This window comes from Cynoglossus semilaevis, chromosome 16 (assembly GCF_000523025.1).
Source record: "Cynoglossus semilaevis isolate Cse_v1.0 chromosome 16, Cse_v1.0, whole genome shotgun sequence".
Classification (NCBI taxonomy): Eukaryota; Metazoa; Chordata; class Actinopteri; order Pleuronectiformes; family Cynoglossidae; genus Cynoglossus; species Cynoglossus semilaevis.
In genome coordinates, this window is record NC_024322.1 from 5382162 (window position 1) to 5400469 (window position 18308).

Below are 18308 nucleotides of genomic sequence, written 5' to 3' on the forward strand. Positions count from 1 at the left end.
AAGAGCAATGCCCTGTATTTCTATTGGCAGACGGATTGCCTGTGTATGATTGGTCGATTAGAGACGGACGCAAAACGCGTCATCACCTACGCAGAGTCACGTGGTTTCCCACAAGTCCTGGTTGTTGCTGTTGTTTTTCTGACTTGTCTTTGGAGGGAAGGAAAAAAAAATTCCCTAGGGTTTTAAATTGTAATATAATATAATAATAATTATATAAGTTTAAATATGATTACTTTTTTTACATGCAGACGTACGTCAGTTTTTAGCTCTAAATTAGCAAATACTAAAATTTACGAACTTTGGTTCGCACAAGGTTAGCACAGAGAAATGGTTTATTTAAAGTACACGTATTGCTTAAGTTGTTGACTTTAATGCAAGAAAAAGATTTAAATACTAAATTCACACGTTAAACATGCAGGCTAATGTAACACAATATTTCCAATCCTTTTGTTTGCAAGTGCAATGATGTTTATCAATAGATGGTTTTCCGATAATCGTTATAATCGTTTCCTTGATGCATCGCGCCGCTGACCATGTTGTGCGGCAAAAGACGCAAATAGGTAGACGTAAACAATCGATAATGACACCAAAAGACAAGAATATTAAATTACCGGAGGTCGATCAGACGAAATTGTTGTATAGACATAAACTGGACACAATTACAAAGGCAAGATACTTGGACAATTTGAAAATAACGGATGGAAAAGACCTATACGAAGTCAACAAAGCTGAGTGGAAGGGGGCGGACATTGAAAATTGGCCAGACAATGGGGATAATGCGGGATTTATTAACACAATAATACAGAGTGTTAATGTAAAAATCACAGTGGCATGTACGGATGTATGTCTTTTGTGAACATCATTAGAATAACAGTTTACATGGAGGATTTACGTTTGCATTGTGTGCATTTGTCATGTATGCAAGTACATTTTGATATATTTTAATTTTATTGACATTGATCATATGAATTAAATAAAAGTATAATGTAATTACCTGAAATAAAGTGTTCAGAACAGACTTTGTAATGCCTTTTGCTTGGATGTGGGTTGAAATTAGCACAGTTAATACCTAAAAGCCATAGCATCCTTCTTTCTGTCGAAATATCCTCCAGCAGCTTCCCTTGGTGACAGATAGCTTCATGTCAAAAAACTTCATCTTGCGATGTCCATTCCCAGATCGGTTGGTAGAACCCCACACAACACAGGTATTTACCATTATCGGTGTTCTTTTATGTATTTAATATCTATTTATACACTCTTTTGCCGCACAAAATGGTGGACTACGGAACTATGGTTAGTAGCGTGACATCATTGGAAAACTATTATCCAGACCTCGTTTCTCTATTTGTTCGGTTAATTGGCCCACATATGAAGAAATGGTGAGAATGTCAATGTGCACAAGCCGAACATGTTCACTTTAGTCTATTCATTAAACGAACTAATTAAAGTCGGCACATCACAATGTATTAATTTAGATATGAAAAGGTAAAATCAGGCAAACGTGTTTCTGTATATTCGAAGTATGTCACAACGAGTAGCTGATAAATAATAATAACCAACCAGCAATGATTAAAAAAACAACAACTCTGTTGTCACGGAACTTTAACCAGGTCAAATCGCGTGGGCCTCATACTGTATGTTAAGACCTCGTTCTATATGTGGCCAACATAACTCTGCTAATATCTTCACAAATGAACAACTGTTGGGCAACAAAATGAAATGCTTTTTGTTCACAACGATTGGGACTCTACCTTTATCCACAAAGTTGAAATGATAGGCGTTTGCATAAAATAGGTGGTCATTATGTTCTCAAAAAACATTTCCATCTGATTGAGTTAAATATACATACTCTCACTTGCCCCTATCTGATGTCTAGTGTGAATTATTTTTCAAATTGATTTCCTCTAGTTGAACTAGGCCATGTCTTTACCGGCTGAATTTGTTTCAGATTATAAGCAGAGTCAGAAGAGAGGACCACCATGGTGCTGCGCCCTGTCATATCCAAGCTCTCTGGTAAACTTGTTGTGCTTGCAAGTGCCTCTCCAAGACGATTGGAGATTCTCCGTAATGTGGTATGTTTTCTTTCCGAGGCAACTTCTAAAGTCTCCATATATAGCTTTTCTGCCTCTCACTAAAGCAAAAGATAAATTCATTTAAATAAATCCAAAATCTGCAGAATGTTTTTGAAAAGGAAATTCCTTGGAAATGTTTTAAAATAACATAGTTTGCACAATTTGTGCAAATTGTCTTTGTAAGATTAGACAACAGAAACAATGCCAAATGTTATGAAAGTTTATAGGAATACAGTTTTAATGAGTAAGAGCAGAAGGCGGACACAGACCGCTATTGAGTTTAATTAGAAAATTCATTTTAAATAAAAAAATGGTTAAAATGATCATATTTACTGAAGTATAATGCAGTTGTGCTTTTCTAACAGGGTTTACGGTTTGAAGTGGTTCCATCCTGGTTTGATGAAACTCTGGACAAAAGCCTGTTTAAAGCACCTTATGAGTACGCAGTAGAGACGGCCAAACACAAAGCTTTGGAGGTGGCCAGGAGAATGCCCTTTGTAAGTCAGTCTCGGTTTTGTGTGACTTAACATGATTTCATTCTTTTACTTCATTTTTTTAACATGTTATTCACTGGTGTGCTGCAGAAACACTTGAAAACTCCAGACATCGTAATTGGAGCAGACACTGTTGTGGTACAGTACGATATATAATCTTTAACAATAATATCATCACTATGGCTTTGTGTTGTACAGTATGTTCATTTCTTCTTTACCTTTTTTTCTAAGACGGTGAATGGCATGATTTTAGAAAAGCCAGTCGACAAAAAGGATGCTTACAGGATGCTGTCGAGGTCTGTTACACATTTACATCCTCATTTCATCTCTGTGCAGAGGTGAACTGAGCAAAAAACATTTTGACAGTCAACTTAATGCAGTAGTTAGTTTTTTAGTACCAAAAATATGCAAGAGATGTTTTTTCAGTCCAATGTTGTGGACACACTGATTGACACAGTTTGTTAAGAATATTTTTTGAATTTTTTTTTTTTTTAGACCAAATCCTAGATTCTGGACTTTTATTTGTCACATGAAATGAAAATTGGGACAAGTTGAACTGTGCAAGAATTAGAATAAAGTAGAATGAAATTAGAATGAAAGAAAAAGATATCACTGTAACATCAAAAACTTAATTGTGATATTTAAGGGAATTTACAACACTGGAAACATAGAACCAAAATTTACAAATGCATGCCATGGAGTAATATGAAATAATAACTATAATTAGCTGCAATATAAAAAAAAGTATTATAATTGAAATACAAATGTTAGCGTTTACTAATTTTGATACAAATTATAATTAAAATAGATTAGATTACTAATTTTATCTAAAAATCATCACATTTATTCCATCCCTAATATTACTAGTTTTATCTACAGTAATCAGTTACTCTCTTGTTTTTTTCCAGCCTGAGTGGTAAAGAGCACAGTGTCTTCACAGGTGTCGCCATCGTCCTCTGCTACGAAAAAGATAGTAAGTCACAGTGTCACAGCCTTGATTTTCTTCTGATATTTTTTTTCAAACAGCACTTAGTGTTTGTCACTGAACACACATCATTGTTTTATTGTCGGCGTCCTGCAGATGACGAAGTGGATTACCAGCTGTTTCATTTCTATGAAGAAACAAAGGTGAAGTTTGCTGATCTTTCAGAAGAAATGCTGTGGGAGTACATCAACAGTGGTGAGCCCATGTGAGTGTTGACATTTGAACTTTCTCATACATCAGTTGTTGATTTTACCTTATGTTGTCAGACAACTGAGCTCGGGTGTTTAAACACAAGCTCTGTGAACTGGTAGGTTGGTGGACTTTGATGCATGCCTTTCTGTATGTTCTGGATCTGTTTGCTGTTTGACTAAAACCTAAAAGTGAGTTTTTATACAGAAGCCGCACAAGCTGTTTTAAAGGAAGTTAAGTTCAATTTTATTCTAGCTACAGAGTTTTTTTTCTGCTTGAAAAGCACATTCTGATTTAATTTGGTGCATTCTCAAATAATAAACATGTTCCTACTTGAAGCCAATGAAAAGGGGCCAAGGAGCCACAGGTTAAAGGCCTCTATCTTAGGTTGTTAATAATTATGTTTCTGCCTGTGTCAGGGACAAGGCTGGCGGTTACGGCATCCAAGCACTTGGTGGCATGCTGGTGGAGTATGTCCACGGAGACTTCCTTAACGTTGTCGGTTTCCCCCTCAACCACTTCTGCAAACAGCTGAACTTTATTTACAACCACGACACTTCCTCTTTAGCCCTAGAAAATGCAACTGCAGATGGAGGCCAGAGTGGCAACACACCACCTACTCCACCACTATCAGCTCCAACCGGTTCCCCTGTTAAGCACAAATCATCAAACTGCCCAGCTGTCAATCAAACACCAGGCACGTACAGTGACAGTCCCATGTCCAGTCCTGTACCTAAGGTAAACAGTTCTCACCCACGCCCACGATAAGTCATGCTTTTACTTTACTGAAATGACATGCTGTGTATCACAGGTGGTTAGGAGGGTAAATGAAAGTGCAGTGGGTGAGAGCGTGTTTGTGGAAAGCTCGTCTACGGACAAAGGAGGATCTGACGTTGAAATCTTTGGGGTTGCAATACCTCAGATTACCAGCAGAGGACAGGAAACTGAACCCGAAACTAAAGACTTGCAGCGAGTCATTGAATTAATGGATGGATTTAAAGCCTCAAAGGTAATTGAACATGAACGGAAAAAGTTAGGTCCAATAAAGATTTAAATTCATTTTGACTAATAGTTGTTTTATTTTTCAGATTTTGTGTAAACACCAAAACTTTTGAACAACACATCATGAATCATATTTGTTTTATCACCTCCCTATGCACAATAGTAATATGTGGTTTCTTGAGAAGTTTAGGTGTTGCACTGCTGTTGTTCAGGTGCAATAATTTCCTGTATCTGCAAGTGTGTCTTAAAACCACGTTACCACAAGTTGCTTACCAGCAGCAAAAGCAACGATTCAGGCCTTTAATGTTACTGAGAAATAAGGCAGAGAGTTCAAACTAAACAGACCCATTCCTGCCCTTATACGTAATTTGTGCAAGCGCACATCATATACTGCAAACACAGAATTTTTGTTTTGTTTTTAGGAAACCACAAAGTTCAAATGTGATAAGTAAATGTCTTTACTGTACGCACACATGTTATTTTATAGAAAATAATAGAAAAATAATCTTTGTAATTCCCTCTCATAAATGATCAAACCTTTGTGAAGACAGCTCTTCTGATTTTTATGTACTGCATTTTTTTATGCATTCATGCCAAGTTATTTTCATTTAATTCTGTCTCGTTGCAGGCTCTTTTCACTGCTTCCACATTGTGTGTGTTTGACCTGCTACATCAGCGTCCACACCTGGATGCTGCCCAAGTGGCCGAAGAGGTCAAGGCCTCTGTGAAAGGGACTGAGTGTCTGCTGGAGGCCTGTGTGTCACTGGGGCTTTTAAATATCAAAGCGAGAGGTTAGTATGCTCAAGACATAATAAAAAATGAAAAACAGTGCAGTACTGTATATCAGTGGTTTCCACCAGGGGGCATCATAAAATCTAAGGGGAGATGAGAAAAAAATAGAATTTTATAAAAGTTTTTTTTATACAACCTTCCAATTTTGTATTAGATTCTTAAGATTCTGATGGTACCTGAACACACCTTGCTTGACAGCTGCAATTTTAACATCATAACCAGTGTAAACATGATGGTTTGCACATGCTATTTACATTGACATGTAAATAACACACATATATATACACAAACATATACTACTACTACTACTTTTGTATTTTGAGCATTGTCTGTGAGTTATAATACAGCAGTGTAATTGCACTGCTCAATACTACACACACAATCAAGTTTCAAATACTTTTCAGCATCCCACAAGCCTGTGTATGAGAACACAGCTCTGGCCGAGCGTTTCCTGCGCTCCGATGCACCCTACTCACTACACGCATACATCCAGCACTTTAATACCACGGTGTGGCATCTTTTCTCCCACCTGGAGAGTGCTGTGCGGGAAGGTACCAACCAGCATGAGAAAGCCTTTGGCAAGAAATCAAAAGACTTGTTTCAGGTGATAACCCTCAAGTTTCAGGTTTAGACGTACAACAGAGAAATGATTATGCCAGAAAATATAAACATAAACATATAAACATACCTCTAATTAAAGGATTCTTACTACGAGAGTCGAGAAGTGAAACTGAGATTCATGAGAGCCATGCACAGCATAGCAAAGGTTTCTGGGAAGGATATAGCCACCGCCTTCGACCTTTCTGGTTATAAAACTGCCTGTGATCTTGGAGGTAAGGAGTGATTTTTTTTTTTGACACAATCATATTTTATATTGTTTATATATTTCCTGTATTTAACCACCTTTCACATGGGTTACACGGCTAAGACGTCAGCAGCACAAGTCATAAAAATGGAAATCTTAAATAGTTTAGTGGCCCTCTGTGATGAAAGTTTGGACTCCCCTGCTTCAGGAGGACCATCATAGGACATCACGATGAACTGTTCATTTAATCAAAGCAGAAACTTTAATGTGTTTTTTTTATCCACACAAGGTTGCACAGGTGCTGTGGCCTACGAGTTTACCAAAGTTCATCCTGCAATGTCTGTGACAGTGTTCGATCTTCCAGCTGTTGTCGAAATGAGTGAACTTTTCCGCCCAGAGACAGCAGACAACAGGGTTTCTTTCGTAGCAGGTCAGTTGATCTGTTTTGACAGCAGTGACACTACAACAATGCATCTTTAATTTGTTTCTATTTACGGTCAGGCGATTTCTTTAATGATGAGTTGCCCAAAGCGGACCTTTACATCCTGATGAGGATTCTTCATGATTGGTCTGATGAGAAGGTCCACGTTCTGCTCAGTAAAGTTGCAAGCGCATGCCGACCAGGTAACACTTTTTTATCTTTTATCTCATACTTACAAAGTTTGATTCATATTTAAATATCTAACTGTGAAAGGGACAACAAAGTCTGCTGGTTGATGTAAAAACAGATTTTCCAATTCAGTACCAACATCCACTATCATCTCTCTCTTTTGGGGTAATTTCTTAATGAGTTCTCTACTGTTGGGTTTGTAGGAGATGCAGTCCTTATAGCAGAGGCCATGTTGGACCACCTGACACCGTATTCTGCTCTGCAGTCTCTCAACATGCTTGTCCAGACTGAGGGAGAGGAGAGAACAGAGTACAGGTACAAGGAGATGCTCAGCAAACATGGATTTGGGAAGATCCGTGTGGTCCACACTCTGTACTTTTTAGACACTTGTCTTGCCATTAAAATGTAGCAGATAATTAATGCACATTATGATTTTTTGTTATTTTGTTACATTGGATTGTATGACAAAGCTATAGCAGGGTCCAACGCAGCACTACAGGCTGTACCTAATAAATTGGCCAATTTTTTGAATTTACTCATATGATATAAGAGAAAGAACCCTTGGAACCCATGGAAGTTGCTGAACTTAATGTAACTGATGCTGCAATCATGTCTCAGTCTGAGAACTCTCTCACGGTCCACTCTCTGAGGTCAGCTGGCCGACAGCTGTGGCAGTGAAACGTGTGTGTCCTGCTGTTAGAACACTAAGAGCTGCCGTTGTGATTATGCATTGTGAATGCAACTCGGTTCTGATGATTAAAGAAGAAATAATGACAGCTAAGTAGTATTATAATCTAAACAGGAAGTCATTCTTGTTCACTTTCCGACATGACTTCATGTTTACCTCAACTTCACTGATGACATGAGGACGATAGCCAGCACAATCACTCATTTTTTCCTACTGCAATTTTTTTCCGCTAAATGTTAATCTGTGGTCATTGTTGTGTTTTTGTCTTCATGATGCGTTTGGTGGTTTTAATGAAGACACTGTAGGAGTGCACGCAGGTCAATATAAGGCTAGGTACTGGGTTACCGAACAAAACATTGATTGTTCAGGTATAAATGAATGGAAAAGGTGTTAAATTACAGGATTATTTTGTTTGTCTCCTGTTTAAAATGGTCTTATTCAGTATGTCTCTGGTTTTCTCCCCTGAAGTAAAGCTACCGCTAAGAGCTGAGAGAGCAATTTACATGTCACAGGTTCATTGACAGAATATGCAGCTCACATCCAAAGTGATATTTGACCTTCGGCAACAATGTATGCCAGATTTTGTTTTTCCTGTAAAACACGGGACGTCGTTTTGTTGCTATGACACTAATCCCCCACTGGGCGGCACCGCAAATCCGCAGATCACCGCGCACGTCTTTAGAAGAACTGTTTCGATAAACTTAATTCTGTCACTCATTTTCACAAAGAGTGGTAGACAGAATACCTTGGTATTAAATGTGTCGTCGTTTAATTAGTATTAGGTAATATTTTGTGCTTTTAATGTCTGTTTTTCATTCGTTAATGCAGGAAAGCTCACTGGATGTTAGCTTAAAGCAGGTACAGCAGCCAAAGAACTTCATGGGAATGTGGTTATAGCCTTGGCCAGGATAAATACGTCTTATTCTTTGTGACAGTCAAAGTGTATCTGGATTACTCCTCATTTCTGGATCCATCTCTAAGTATTTTCCTGGAGGGGTAATAAGGGTGGTCAAGTTATTCATGGCTATTTTCTTGTCAGTCTGAGATCTGGCTCTTGGTGACATCTAACTGATTTCCATGACTTACTGCTTTCTCCCCCAATGAGGAGTGACAGAGGGGAGGTTACTCTGAAGTTCAAATATGACAGCTAGGAGAACTCACATGAGGTTTGTGTTATTGTTAACACACCGAATGCATCAAAACACCACACAGTGAGATACCATTGTTCAGATCTACACATTCATCGTGTTACATGTCAGTTCTTTGTGAAGAAGTGACACCAAATGGCAGCTTAAACACAGATGGTGGAACTATGACGAAGCACTCCTATGAAAAAGATTTGCATATCCTCACACCTCCAGGCTACAGGCTGCACCCATTCACCCTCAACTTTTGTGTACAAGCATCAACAGATAAAGGCCCCGGCTCTGCTCGGCGAGGCCCTCTAATGAAAACCATTCAAGTCAATCAAGTTTACCAGAAACCAAAGGCCAGTGTAATTTGGAAAAAAATAGTTGAAACTCCAAAGTAATCTCATGTAACGTGATCTAGTCCATTGAACACTGAGTGTACTGTACGTGTCGGATAAGAGCTCAGTCATTTTCTTCAACTGCAGTACTGACAAGCAGCATGCATGTCCACCTGCAAGTAATCATCATCTAGTGTTAAGTGCTTTGATATTAAAATGACTGATTTAAGTCCATTTGCTGCTAGTAGATAGTCATTGGAAAACACTTCCATATGTCGACAGGCAGGATATGCTGGGGTTTGTGAACTGTGTTGTTGTTGTTTATGGTGCTCCAAACACACCAGGGTACAGTCATGTTTTCTGTTATTTGGTAGAACAAAAATCTGCTTACACCTCAAAAAACTATATTCCGACAAAAACAATAAGTGCAAAGTTTCTTCAGATTCATGGCGTACATTGGTTTGTCATATAAAAATTCGTTGTACAACATAATGCAATACCTCGGATTTCCACCTGGGGGCATCGTTGACTAATAATGCAGACTTTTTTGAAGTTTTACTGAATGCTATGAGATTATATGCGTTATTTTCCTTTAAACATCTACATACACCCGTACAGTTATCATTGATGAAGAATACACACAACACTGTTTGTGCTGTGAGTCTCTTTGTGACTCACAGAATCACTGAGGTTGCATGGCAGAATAACAAACATCCTCAAACCAGTTAGTCTTTCTAAATGACTTCTCTAAACTCAGCTCATGCACAGGCACCTGTTTCAAAGAACAGGCTTGTTTGTTTCAAAGAGCCTCTTCTGTCAACAAACACAATCAGTGTTATGACGACTGGCTCCTCAACCCACATCTGATTTCAGCAAATGTGCAATTGTTCAAAGTGAGTCGTGCTTCATTGATTTGTTTCAAGGCAGCGGAAAAATAACCCCAGGGCTTCTACCTGTTAGAAATAACAACGGAGTCTTTCTCTGCCTTTTGGAGTTTTTTCCCGTCTCTCTTGGTAGGTTTTTTTTTTGTGTGTGTGTTTTTCTTTCAAAGACATCAGTACTAGTACATGGATCAGATTTTTCTGAGTCTAATTGCTGGTTCTGACTGTAAAAGGACAAACATTGTCAAGAATGGGCTTTATTTTCTTGGATTTAAAGACAAAACATAATTGTTAATATTAAAGCACATTACCCTAAAAACTGTATTTATTTTGTCTGTGTGTTTAGAGAATAATGAGTCCATCTCTAGATAAAGGACCACAGACTATGTATTCATCATGCAAGTAACAATGTAACAATCAGTAGCTGCCAGGGTTGCAGATTTTTGAGGTAACTCCTTCTACAACGTCTAATTTATTTTTTGTTTGAAGGTAAAGTTAATAAAATGCCTAATTTTCCATATAGCTGTTCATTTACTCTATATGCATAAGCCTGTTGAACCAGTGAGAAACTTTTTGTGTATCTTAAAATGGCATTTTGGGTGAGAATTTGATAGTTGTGTATTATTTCTTTGAAGATCTGTTTTCGCGCAGCTTTATTTGGAAATTGAGCTATCCGTCAATAACTCCAGGTGTCCCCTCACATTCTACGACCCAGTTACAGTTAACCTCTATGTTTTCTAAATGTGATTAAATGAATGCCATTATGTTCTGAACACAAATATGTAGACAATGAGACTGTCAGGAAAGTCTTTATAGACCTACTTTGTAATGTATGCATCCAGAAGTGATTTCCTTATTTTTTTATGTACTTTAAGTTCTTCAGACTGCTCTGTTCTCTTCCTCTGAGCTCTTGAAATCCAAAAGTGCTCTAAAATAGAGCTTAAGGAGTATTTCATTTTCTTTCAGTAACAGTTGCCAGAACCATGTGTATGCAATTCACAATGTGCAATATCCTAAAATGCATCATATAATTTACTATAATTCACCTGGACACAATTAATTCCACTCTTTGACCTATAAATATGAAAACATTAGCCGTGATAACATCAGTGAGCCCAGAGTCAAGACCCACCTGCTAAAAGCCTACGACAGTCTCATTAACATATGGTAATATTTGTTGCGGTCAAATAGAGGAATTGTGTCTCCCCCTCCTGTCTCAGTGTGATGTGTGAGGTGTCACTCAGAGATACAGTAGGGGAGGAGACTCTGTGCTGAAATGGCTGGTGACAGGGCTTTCATCAGATCCACTGAGGGCCCTTTGTTGTTATTTTGGGATCTCTCGTGGGTGTAGTCTGAGAGAGCAGCAGACAGACTGGGTCTCATCTCTGCACCAACACACACACACCACACACACACACACACACACACAACCACATAGACACCCAACCACATAGACACCCAACCACAGACACCTGCACATACAAAAACACTAATGATGAATGATCACTGCCACGTCAATCAAATGGCAGTATTTCGGAAAGTGTGTGAACATATGGAAAACCCTTTCATTTGTGTTTAATTACATGCAGGTACATTAAAATTAAAATGACTTGTTCTGACATAATTAGGATTATTCTGTGTTGTATTATGAGACAATTAGTCCATCTGGCCTAAAATGTAATTTTCACATTTTCTGTGTATTTTGTCACATGATTCTGTACAAAATGATCTGGATATTTCCTTTTACTTCATAGCCACAAAAAAATGATATATTGTAGTAATGTTACTATCAAGGCCATTGTCTGGATATAACAGGGTTTTTTGTACTGTTGAGGACCTGATCCAGGGACCAGGGTGTCCTTCACTTTTGCCTGATGACTGCCAGACTCTTGGCTACTTTGGAATGGAATAAGTAGTAAAATATGAAGACCCTTTATTTTTTATAATGTTTCTTCCTATTGTGGTATAACTATTAAGATAATTCTGGTTTCTCCTCCAAAAATATACTGTAACACACGTACATGAATAATGTATTACAGTTGGGTTTTTAATGGCACACAGTTTGATGTTTTATGAGCAGACATTTAAAAAGTGATAATTGTTATTAAATGACAGCTTAATTTGAATGGTAGTATTGTTATTGTTATTATTATTATTATAGTTATTAATACAAGGGCTTTGCATTGTGGAGGCTGCCATCTAGTGCCAACAAAAGGCACAGACAGATGCCAGAATATTGTTAGACAATGTACAGAAGCAGATCAGGGCCAAGCAGGAGAAAAAAAATGAGGAGAAAGATTCTGTATTTTTTGTTTTGCTTTTTTTCAAGGAGTACGAATGTATCTCCTTCTAATGGGGGTGGGGGGGGCATTTTTATTCAGAATCGATTGGGAAAAAGTTGAAATACAAAGTTAGAGAATCAAGTCAAAGTACAATGTCGAATCTTCTCTTGTAGGCATGTGTGGTTTATCCTTCAAACAAGTCAAAGTTTCCGCAGCAGTATCTTCAAAGTCCTATTCCTGATAACAATGCTATGTTTTTGGAGCAAGAACTTCTTTGTTGCTGAAGCTGATTCAGATTCAACAGTTCATCGATAGGCGTGCAAGGCATTTTGTAGAAGCACTGTTTGTCTCAAAAAGTCAACATTAAAATTCAACTTTAATCTTGACATTGTATTTCTACTTTTCTCTTACAGGGCATTCGAGTGCCATGAGTGGCTCTTATAGGTGTCCGTAAGTATGTTCTCTTGGTGTGAAGGTATCATGAGTGAAAAAAGTTCCATTTTACACCACAAGGGTAACTAAGGGGCACATACAATAGAGGTATTCTGTAGAATGTCTGAATGACCCCGTGGACCTAACCCCTCCAGTCTTACCACAGTGTTGCTTCAGTCTTGTTCATGTGAAAACTACGCTGTGTGAATAAAAATGAAAGTCTTCGCTTTACAGCCAAAATCTGTTTGATTCCACTTTAAAAGAGTGACAACGATGGTAACCTCTGACAGAGGAAGATGCAAAACAAATGTTTAGCCTTTGTGTCGGAGAGATATTTATGGGGTTGACAAACTTGTCTTTGTGTCTGTCTCCTAGCGTGTTATCACACGTTGAAGGTGCTTCTGCAGCGACCTTCGACCCGGATCACAGGCGGCCGCTGTTTAAAACAAGTCAGCCGATATATTCCGCTCACTGTGCGATGATGACCTTTGCTCCTCACCCCCTCCAGCTGCGGTTCATCCTCCAAACAATAACAATCAATTCCCTGCACATCTGACAGAGCCCAAGAACAACTTATAAATGATATGCATCTCCTGCTGGTCCCATGGCAACCGCCTTGACTTTATTGTTGTGTTTCTTTGATCCCACTAAGCTTTGATTCATTTCTCTTTCACCCTTTTAGCTAAACATATCATGTGAATTTGGAGCTTTGTTCCTGACAGGCCCCGTCTTACCTCGCTCTCTCCACAGGCTCCTGACGCCTCCCGGAGGAGCGGCGGAGGAGGAGAGGAATTCCACTGGATTCAAAGACGTCTCTGGGTTTCTTTTGACTACTCCGTCTGCCTTGCCTTTCTCGTTTCTTCACGTTGACCTGTTCCTCATGATCTCCTGCCAAACCATCACCTCAGCCCTTGGGGGACGGTGCCTGTGTGTGCATAGGCATACACATTACATGGGTGCTCGGAGGTGGTAAACGGCTTTATATTCAAGACCAGTTCCACTTGGTGGTTTCTCTGTATGTGCTGGCCTTTGATTGAATGTGATTTGAGTGAATGGGTAAAAATGAACTTGGCCTGAATCTTTGGGGCATTTTCTCATCAGACTTTGAAAGTTTGGTTGACAGTGGAAAGTGTGGAAAAGTTGCCAGTTTTCTCATAAAACTATAGCCCTCACTCTTTTCTTCTTCACTTTCCATTGAGGATTTGAATGTCGGCAGTTTGACACGGTTTTTAAGACTCGAGACTTGAACTGAGTGGGATTTTTTCGCCGTGGACCCTTTACCAAATGAGAGCATAATGAAAAATGAAAAGTGTGTGTTTTCTAAGTACCATCTGGTTTCAATCATAGCAATATCCTAAACATGACCAGTTTCTTGATTCAGCCACTCGTTTCATGCCTCCAAGAAGTTAGCCACTCATTATTCTTGTCAGGCCTCTCAGTCACTGGAACATTTATACCAGTAAATCTCCCTCCCCCTCCCCTATAAAATGTTCCTATTTTTAACCTGTAGCAACTACAAAATAGCACTTTGATCAGTAAGGACTTAAACTTTTGACATTTGAATGTGTGTCTAGTTCTTACTTTGTTTGTAATTCATTTCTCTCACTTCATTTGTCTTTTTAGTTTGTCTACAGAGTTGGATACAGACGGTAGAACCCTTACAGTTCATCAATGATAAATAAAAACGCACTCACCACTGGAGTCACCAGACCAACAGAGCAGGAACTGAAGGAGTCCCTGAAGAAGAGGTAAAGGCTTTGAAAATGATACGGATCAACAGTTGTGTAAATGTTCTATGACAGGAACTACTCTCTATCTCACAGCATTCACACGTTTGAATGTTTGAAATGACTCAAAGCTGGTTAGAAAAAAACCGAAGCAGCAGAATGATGAAGTCCTTTAGCCCCCGTCAGTAATTACATCACAGCTAATTCTAGTAGCAACTCTGAATGTCATTAGTCAAAGTGAAATGCCAATACTCACATCACTCTAGGCAGTGTTGTTGTAATTTTAGATTTGACCAACAGGGGGCAGTATGACTATGATTTCAGGGGTCTACTAAAGCTGCAGCTCCAGTCAGAGCTATATATGATCACTCTGTCATTCAGGCGCGTCACATACTAATCCACGAATAACCAGTAAATACTAGGACGTTGTCACGTGACGTGTAGAGTAATGTATGTATCATAGCAGCATGTGTTGTAGTTGTGTATGTTATTGTAAACGTGTCCTCAGTTTTACCTGGTTGTATTATTATAGGATAGGTTTTACTTTTAATATTGGAAAATTGCACAGAATTTGAGAAAATGAATCTTAAAGTGGACTTTGTTGGTGAACCATCATGATGTCCCCTGAATGACCCTGCTTTGTTTTGATTGTTATTCAAAGAACATTATCAGTTCTGTGTTACACTGTTAATGTTACACACTAAAAATAAAAATCGTCCTCTATGAAATTTGGGCCAAATTGACCTTGGTCACAAAAACCTAACTACATAAAATACAAAAGTACTTTAAGGGTAAAAGATTGATTTGAGTCTGATTGGAAGCACACCTGTTCATTATTTTTAATTTGACAGTACAGAACATCCCACAATAAAAATAATTCATCCTGTCAAAAATAAATGTATGCAGAAAGGCACAGAACTCACGGCAAATAAAAAAGGTTAAACTACATCACCAAATGTTATATTTGGCATTAATTGCATTTTTAGAAACTGCAACATATTTATTCCCTTCTCTCTCGTTAAATACTCTGCCTCTGGAAATAAACATCCACGGGTGTTTTCTTGGTAATCATTATTTGCTCTCTTTCTTCTTCTTCTTCTTCTAGGTTGTCTTTGAAGATCAGAAGTGCAGCCTGCAGGATGGAATGAGCCGAGCCTTCGTGTCAAACTGCACCTGTGAGTAAACCTTGAACCTGGGGCTAAGACCCAAAAACTGACCTGTGGTGTTGGAGGAAAAAAAAACAAAGAAACATAAATGTGTCAAAAATTGAAAAAATGCAAAGATGAGAATGATCTGTTATATTTCTTATACAGTGTCTATTGTATTTTAATATATTGTTAGCCTCGTTAGCCACTGCGCTACTCTCTTAACACTGCTGGTTTATTGTGTCTTTTTTTAAAGACACTTGTTCACACACACGTTACAGTTTAAATAAAAAAAGGTTGTGTGTTTCTTTAAAATGGAATGTGTTTTTCCAAAAACCTTAAAATATGAATTGACACTAAGAGGCTAACGATATTAATGTGAGATAAAAAAAAGTACATGCGTCATTCTGGTGTATTTTATAAACATAAACTTAATTCTAATTAAATTTGAAATGAAATGAAATGAAAATGTATGTTTTTTAAAAACATGAACTTCCCCATAGCTTAGTGACAATGCAAACACTAAACCTCGCAGTTATTCCTCTGAAGAGCTAAAGCTAACAGCTGCCTGATTAATAAGTCACGTCCTGTTAATATGGCTCAGAGTCATCTTTAAAAAAAAAAAACTAGCTAATAACGCTAATCAGGATTATCAACAACACTCCAATTAAATCTGTACACTTTCCTCTCTTAATTATGTATAGTAGTACTTCTCTGTGGATAAAAGGGCTGCTTCTTCACAGTCTCAGGTGGATTGTTCATCTTAAGTGTTTATGATGGTATATTTGTCTCAGAACGAAAGCTACACTCCCTTAAAGTGGCAGCGAGCCGTGGAGAGGCCCTACACCTTTTTCTGAGTGCGAATCAACCGCAACGGTGAGAGTGTTTCCTATGTTTTATTTATTGATACATTTTAGTCGGGGAAGACCTAGCATTCATTATCATAAAGGCCTCTAGACATCAAGTCACACACACACACACACACACACACACACAAAAGAGTCTTCTATTTTTCAGATTCACACACACACACAGATCAACACATGGGGAACAGGCCGCTTTGCTGTAGCGACTCCTCACCAGCAGCCATTGGTAGCGTGACAGAAGCTGACAGTGTCAAAGTGTCTTTGTCTCTCACAGATAAACTGTCCCTGAAGCTGTCGTTGTGAGAGAGAGAGATGTAAAACACAGGCGTTTTTTTTTTTTTTTTTTCTGATGGGGAAGTTGTTTTCATCACCCCCCACCTCTCCTCTCTGTTTTTTTTTTGGGGGGGGGGGTATGTCATATCATCTCTGTCAGGGCCCCGGGGCGCCTGGTGGTGCTGGTGCTAAAGGAGAAGGAGGGAGTGTGAGCATCTGACGCCGCAAACCCACAGGAGTCTGACCACATTGTACCTGCGTTTGGCTTCATCCTGCTTTTTTTGTCAGAATCCAAAGACGGGAATATCAGACAGATGTGTTGTCATCTGATCTCTGTGTGAGTGTGTTTAAAGGAAAACAGCCAGTGAGAACAGATGTGGGGAAAGTCGGTGTAAAACACTCAATATGAACCCTGCAGAGGCCTTCTTCCCTCTGTTCAATTATTTAGAGCCAGAGAAGAAGAAGAAGAAGAAGAGGCGAGAGTAACACGTTTCCTCAGAAGCCACTGTGTTTGGCAGCAATGAATAACATATTTATCCAGTCTCATCTTTGCCAAATAGCCGGAAATGGAAACAAATAGCTTCAAATGGATTCTTGACTCTGGTGTTTTCCTCCAGCTGCTGCTGCTGTGTACTCTGCAGCGTGTGTGTGTGTGCGTGTGTGTGTGTGCGTGTGTGTGTGTGCGTGTGTGTGTGTGTGTGTGTGTGTGTGTGTGTGTACATGTGCATGTGCAGTCATTGAAAGGCTCCTCCTCAGGACCAACAATTATGGAAGTGCTGACATGCAGAATTTTTTTTTTTTTCATATTGTATCTAGATGTACACTTGGCAGTTTTCGGCAAAGCCTATTCGCTCCTGTCTCATGTGATGTGATGTGTGTGTGTATGTGTACTGTATATGTGTGTGTGTGAGTGAGGGAGAGAGATAGAGAGAGAGAGAGAGAGAGAGAGCAGGAAAAAGGTGCCCACCTATTTAATTTAATTAGGGATTATAGGGAGAGAGGAGTCACATTTCCACCCTGGCACGTCTCTACTCGCTGCACTCTGACACTTGATTTTATAAAGAGGTGTCAGAGCCGAGCACCGCGGTAATGCCTGTAATTACTCTGAACTCAAATAAATAAATTTGATTTTCTTTGTGAGATTCTGACAGGTTTTTCCAACACTCTTGACTGCATGTAATTTGAGCGTGTGTGTGTGTGTGTGCACTTATGGCGATTGTGTATTTTGCATGTGTGCTGCTGTGTGGGCGTGTTTACACGCAGCAGTTCACTTGTAAAGGTGAAAATTCAGAAAGAATGAAATTTTGACAGCTACAGTAAACCCTGTTTCCCCCTCACTCCTCTTTTCATGACTGTATAATCTGCACTCAGCCCGCTGCACTGAAGGCGAACCTCGATTTGAGGCTGATGCGGTTCGAGGTGCAGCTTTGTAAATAATAAGCTTAGAGTTTCCTGCACAGTTGCTCGTGCCGCGGCTGATCTCGCTCCCATTAGTGACAATTGGCTGTGACCTCACCTGTTCACCCATGCTGTCATCACTGAGGGTGTATCTGCAGCAGCAGCAGCAGCAGCAGCAGCCGCAGGAGCAGGACGCGAT

The 18308-nt window shown here is 39.0% G+C and overlaps 1 protein-coding gene across 13 annotated transcripts; it reads left to right on the forward strand.

The window, feature by feature from the left end:
• The first annotated feature begins 31 nt into the window (after nt 1-31).
• asmtl (acetylserotonin O-methyltransferase-like) lies at nt 32-17851 on the forward strand. 13 transcript variants are annotated; one of them, XR_003052189.1, is made up of 19 exons: nt 936-1205; nt 1949-2072; nt 2438-2569; nt 2657-2704; nt 2798-2862; nt 3475-3539; nt 3648-3756; nt 4160-4478; nt 4552-4749; nt 5371-5533; nt 5939-6138; nt 6235-6367; nt 6629-6769; nt 6841-6963; nt 7153-7264; nt 12682-14448; nt 15533-15602; nt 16367-16448; nt 16713-17851. XR_003052189.1 is itself a non-coding variant. In XM_025063825.1 (16 exons), exons 3-16 carry the CDS (start codon nt 1980-1982, stop codon nt 7356-7358), a joined length of 1995 nt encoding a protein of 664 aa, XP_024919593.1. In that variant the 5' UTR covers nt 127-155; nt 1116-1205; nt 1949-1979; the 3' UTR covers nt 7359-12109. The 13 variants fall into 13 exon arrangements, 3 of the variants coding, with proteins under 3 accessions (XP_024919594.1, XP_024919593.1, XP_024919592.1); XR_003052191.1 differs by having other exon boundaries at nt 16872-17851; XR_003052190.1 differs by having other exon boundaries at nt 15533-16448; nt 16872-17851.
• The last annotated feature ends 457 nt before the right edge of the window (nt 17852-18308 follow it).

What these genes read in the sequence shown, in the direction of transcription:
- asmtl (XM_025063826.1), top strand. Translation starts at nt 1,980, where the DNA reads ATGGTGCTGCGCCCTGTCATATCCAAGCTCTCTGGTAAACTTGTTGTG. An exon ending in TGGCCAGGAGAATGCCCTTT is followed by an intron (nt 2,570 to 2,656) that starts GTAAGTCAGTCT and finishes GGTGTGCTGCAG; the next exon opens with AAACACTTGAAAACTCCAGA. An exon ending in TTTAAATATCAAAGCGAGAG is followed by an intron (nt 5,534 to 5,938) that starts GTTAGTATGCTC and finishes AATACTTTTCAG; the next exon opens with CATCCCACAAGCCTGTGTAT.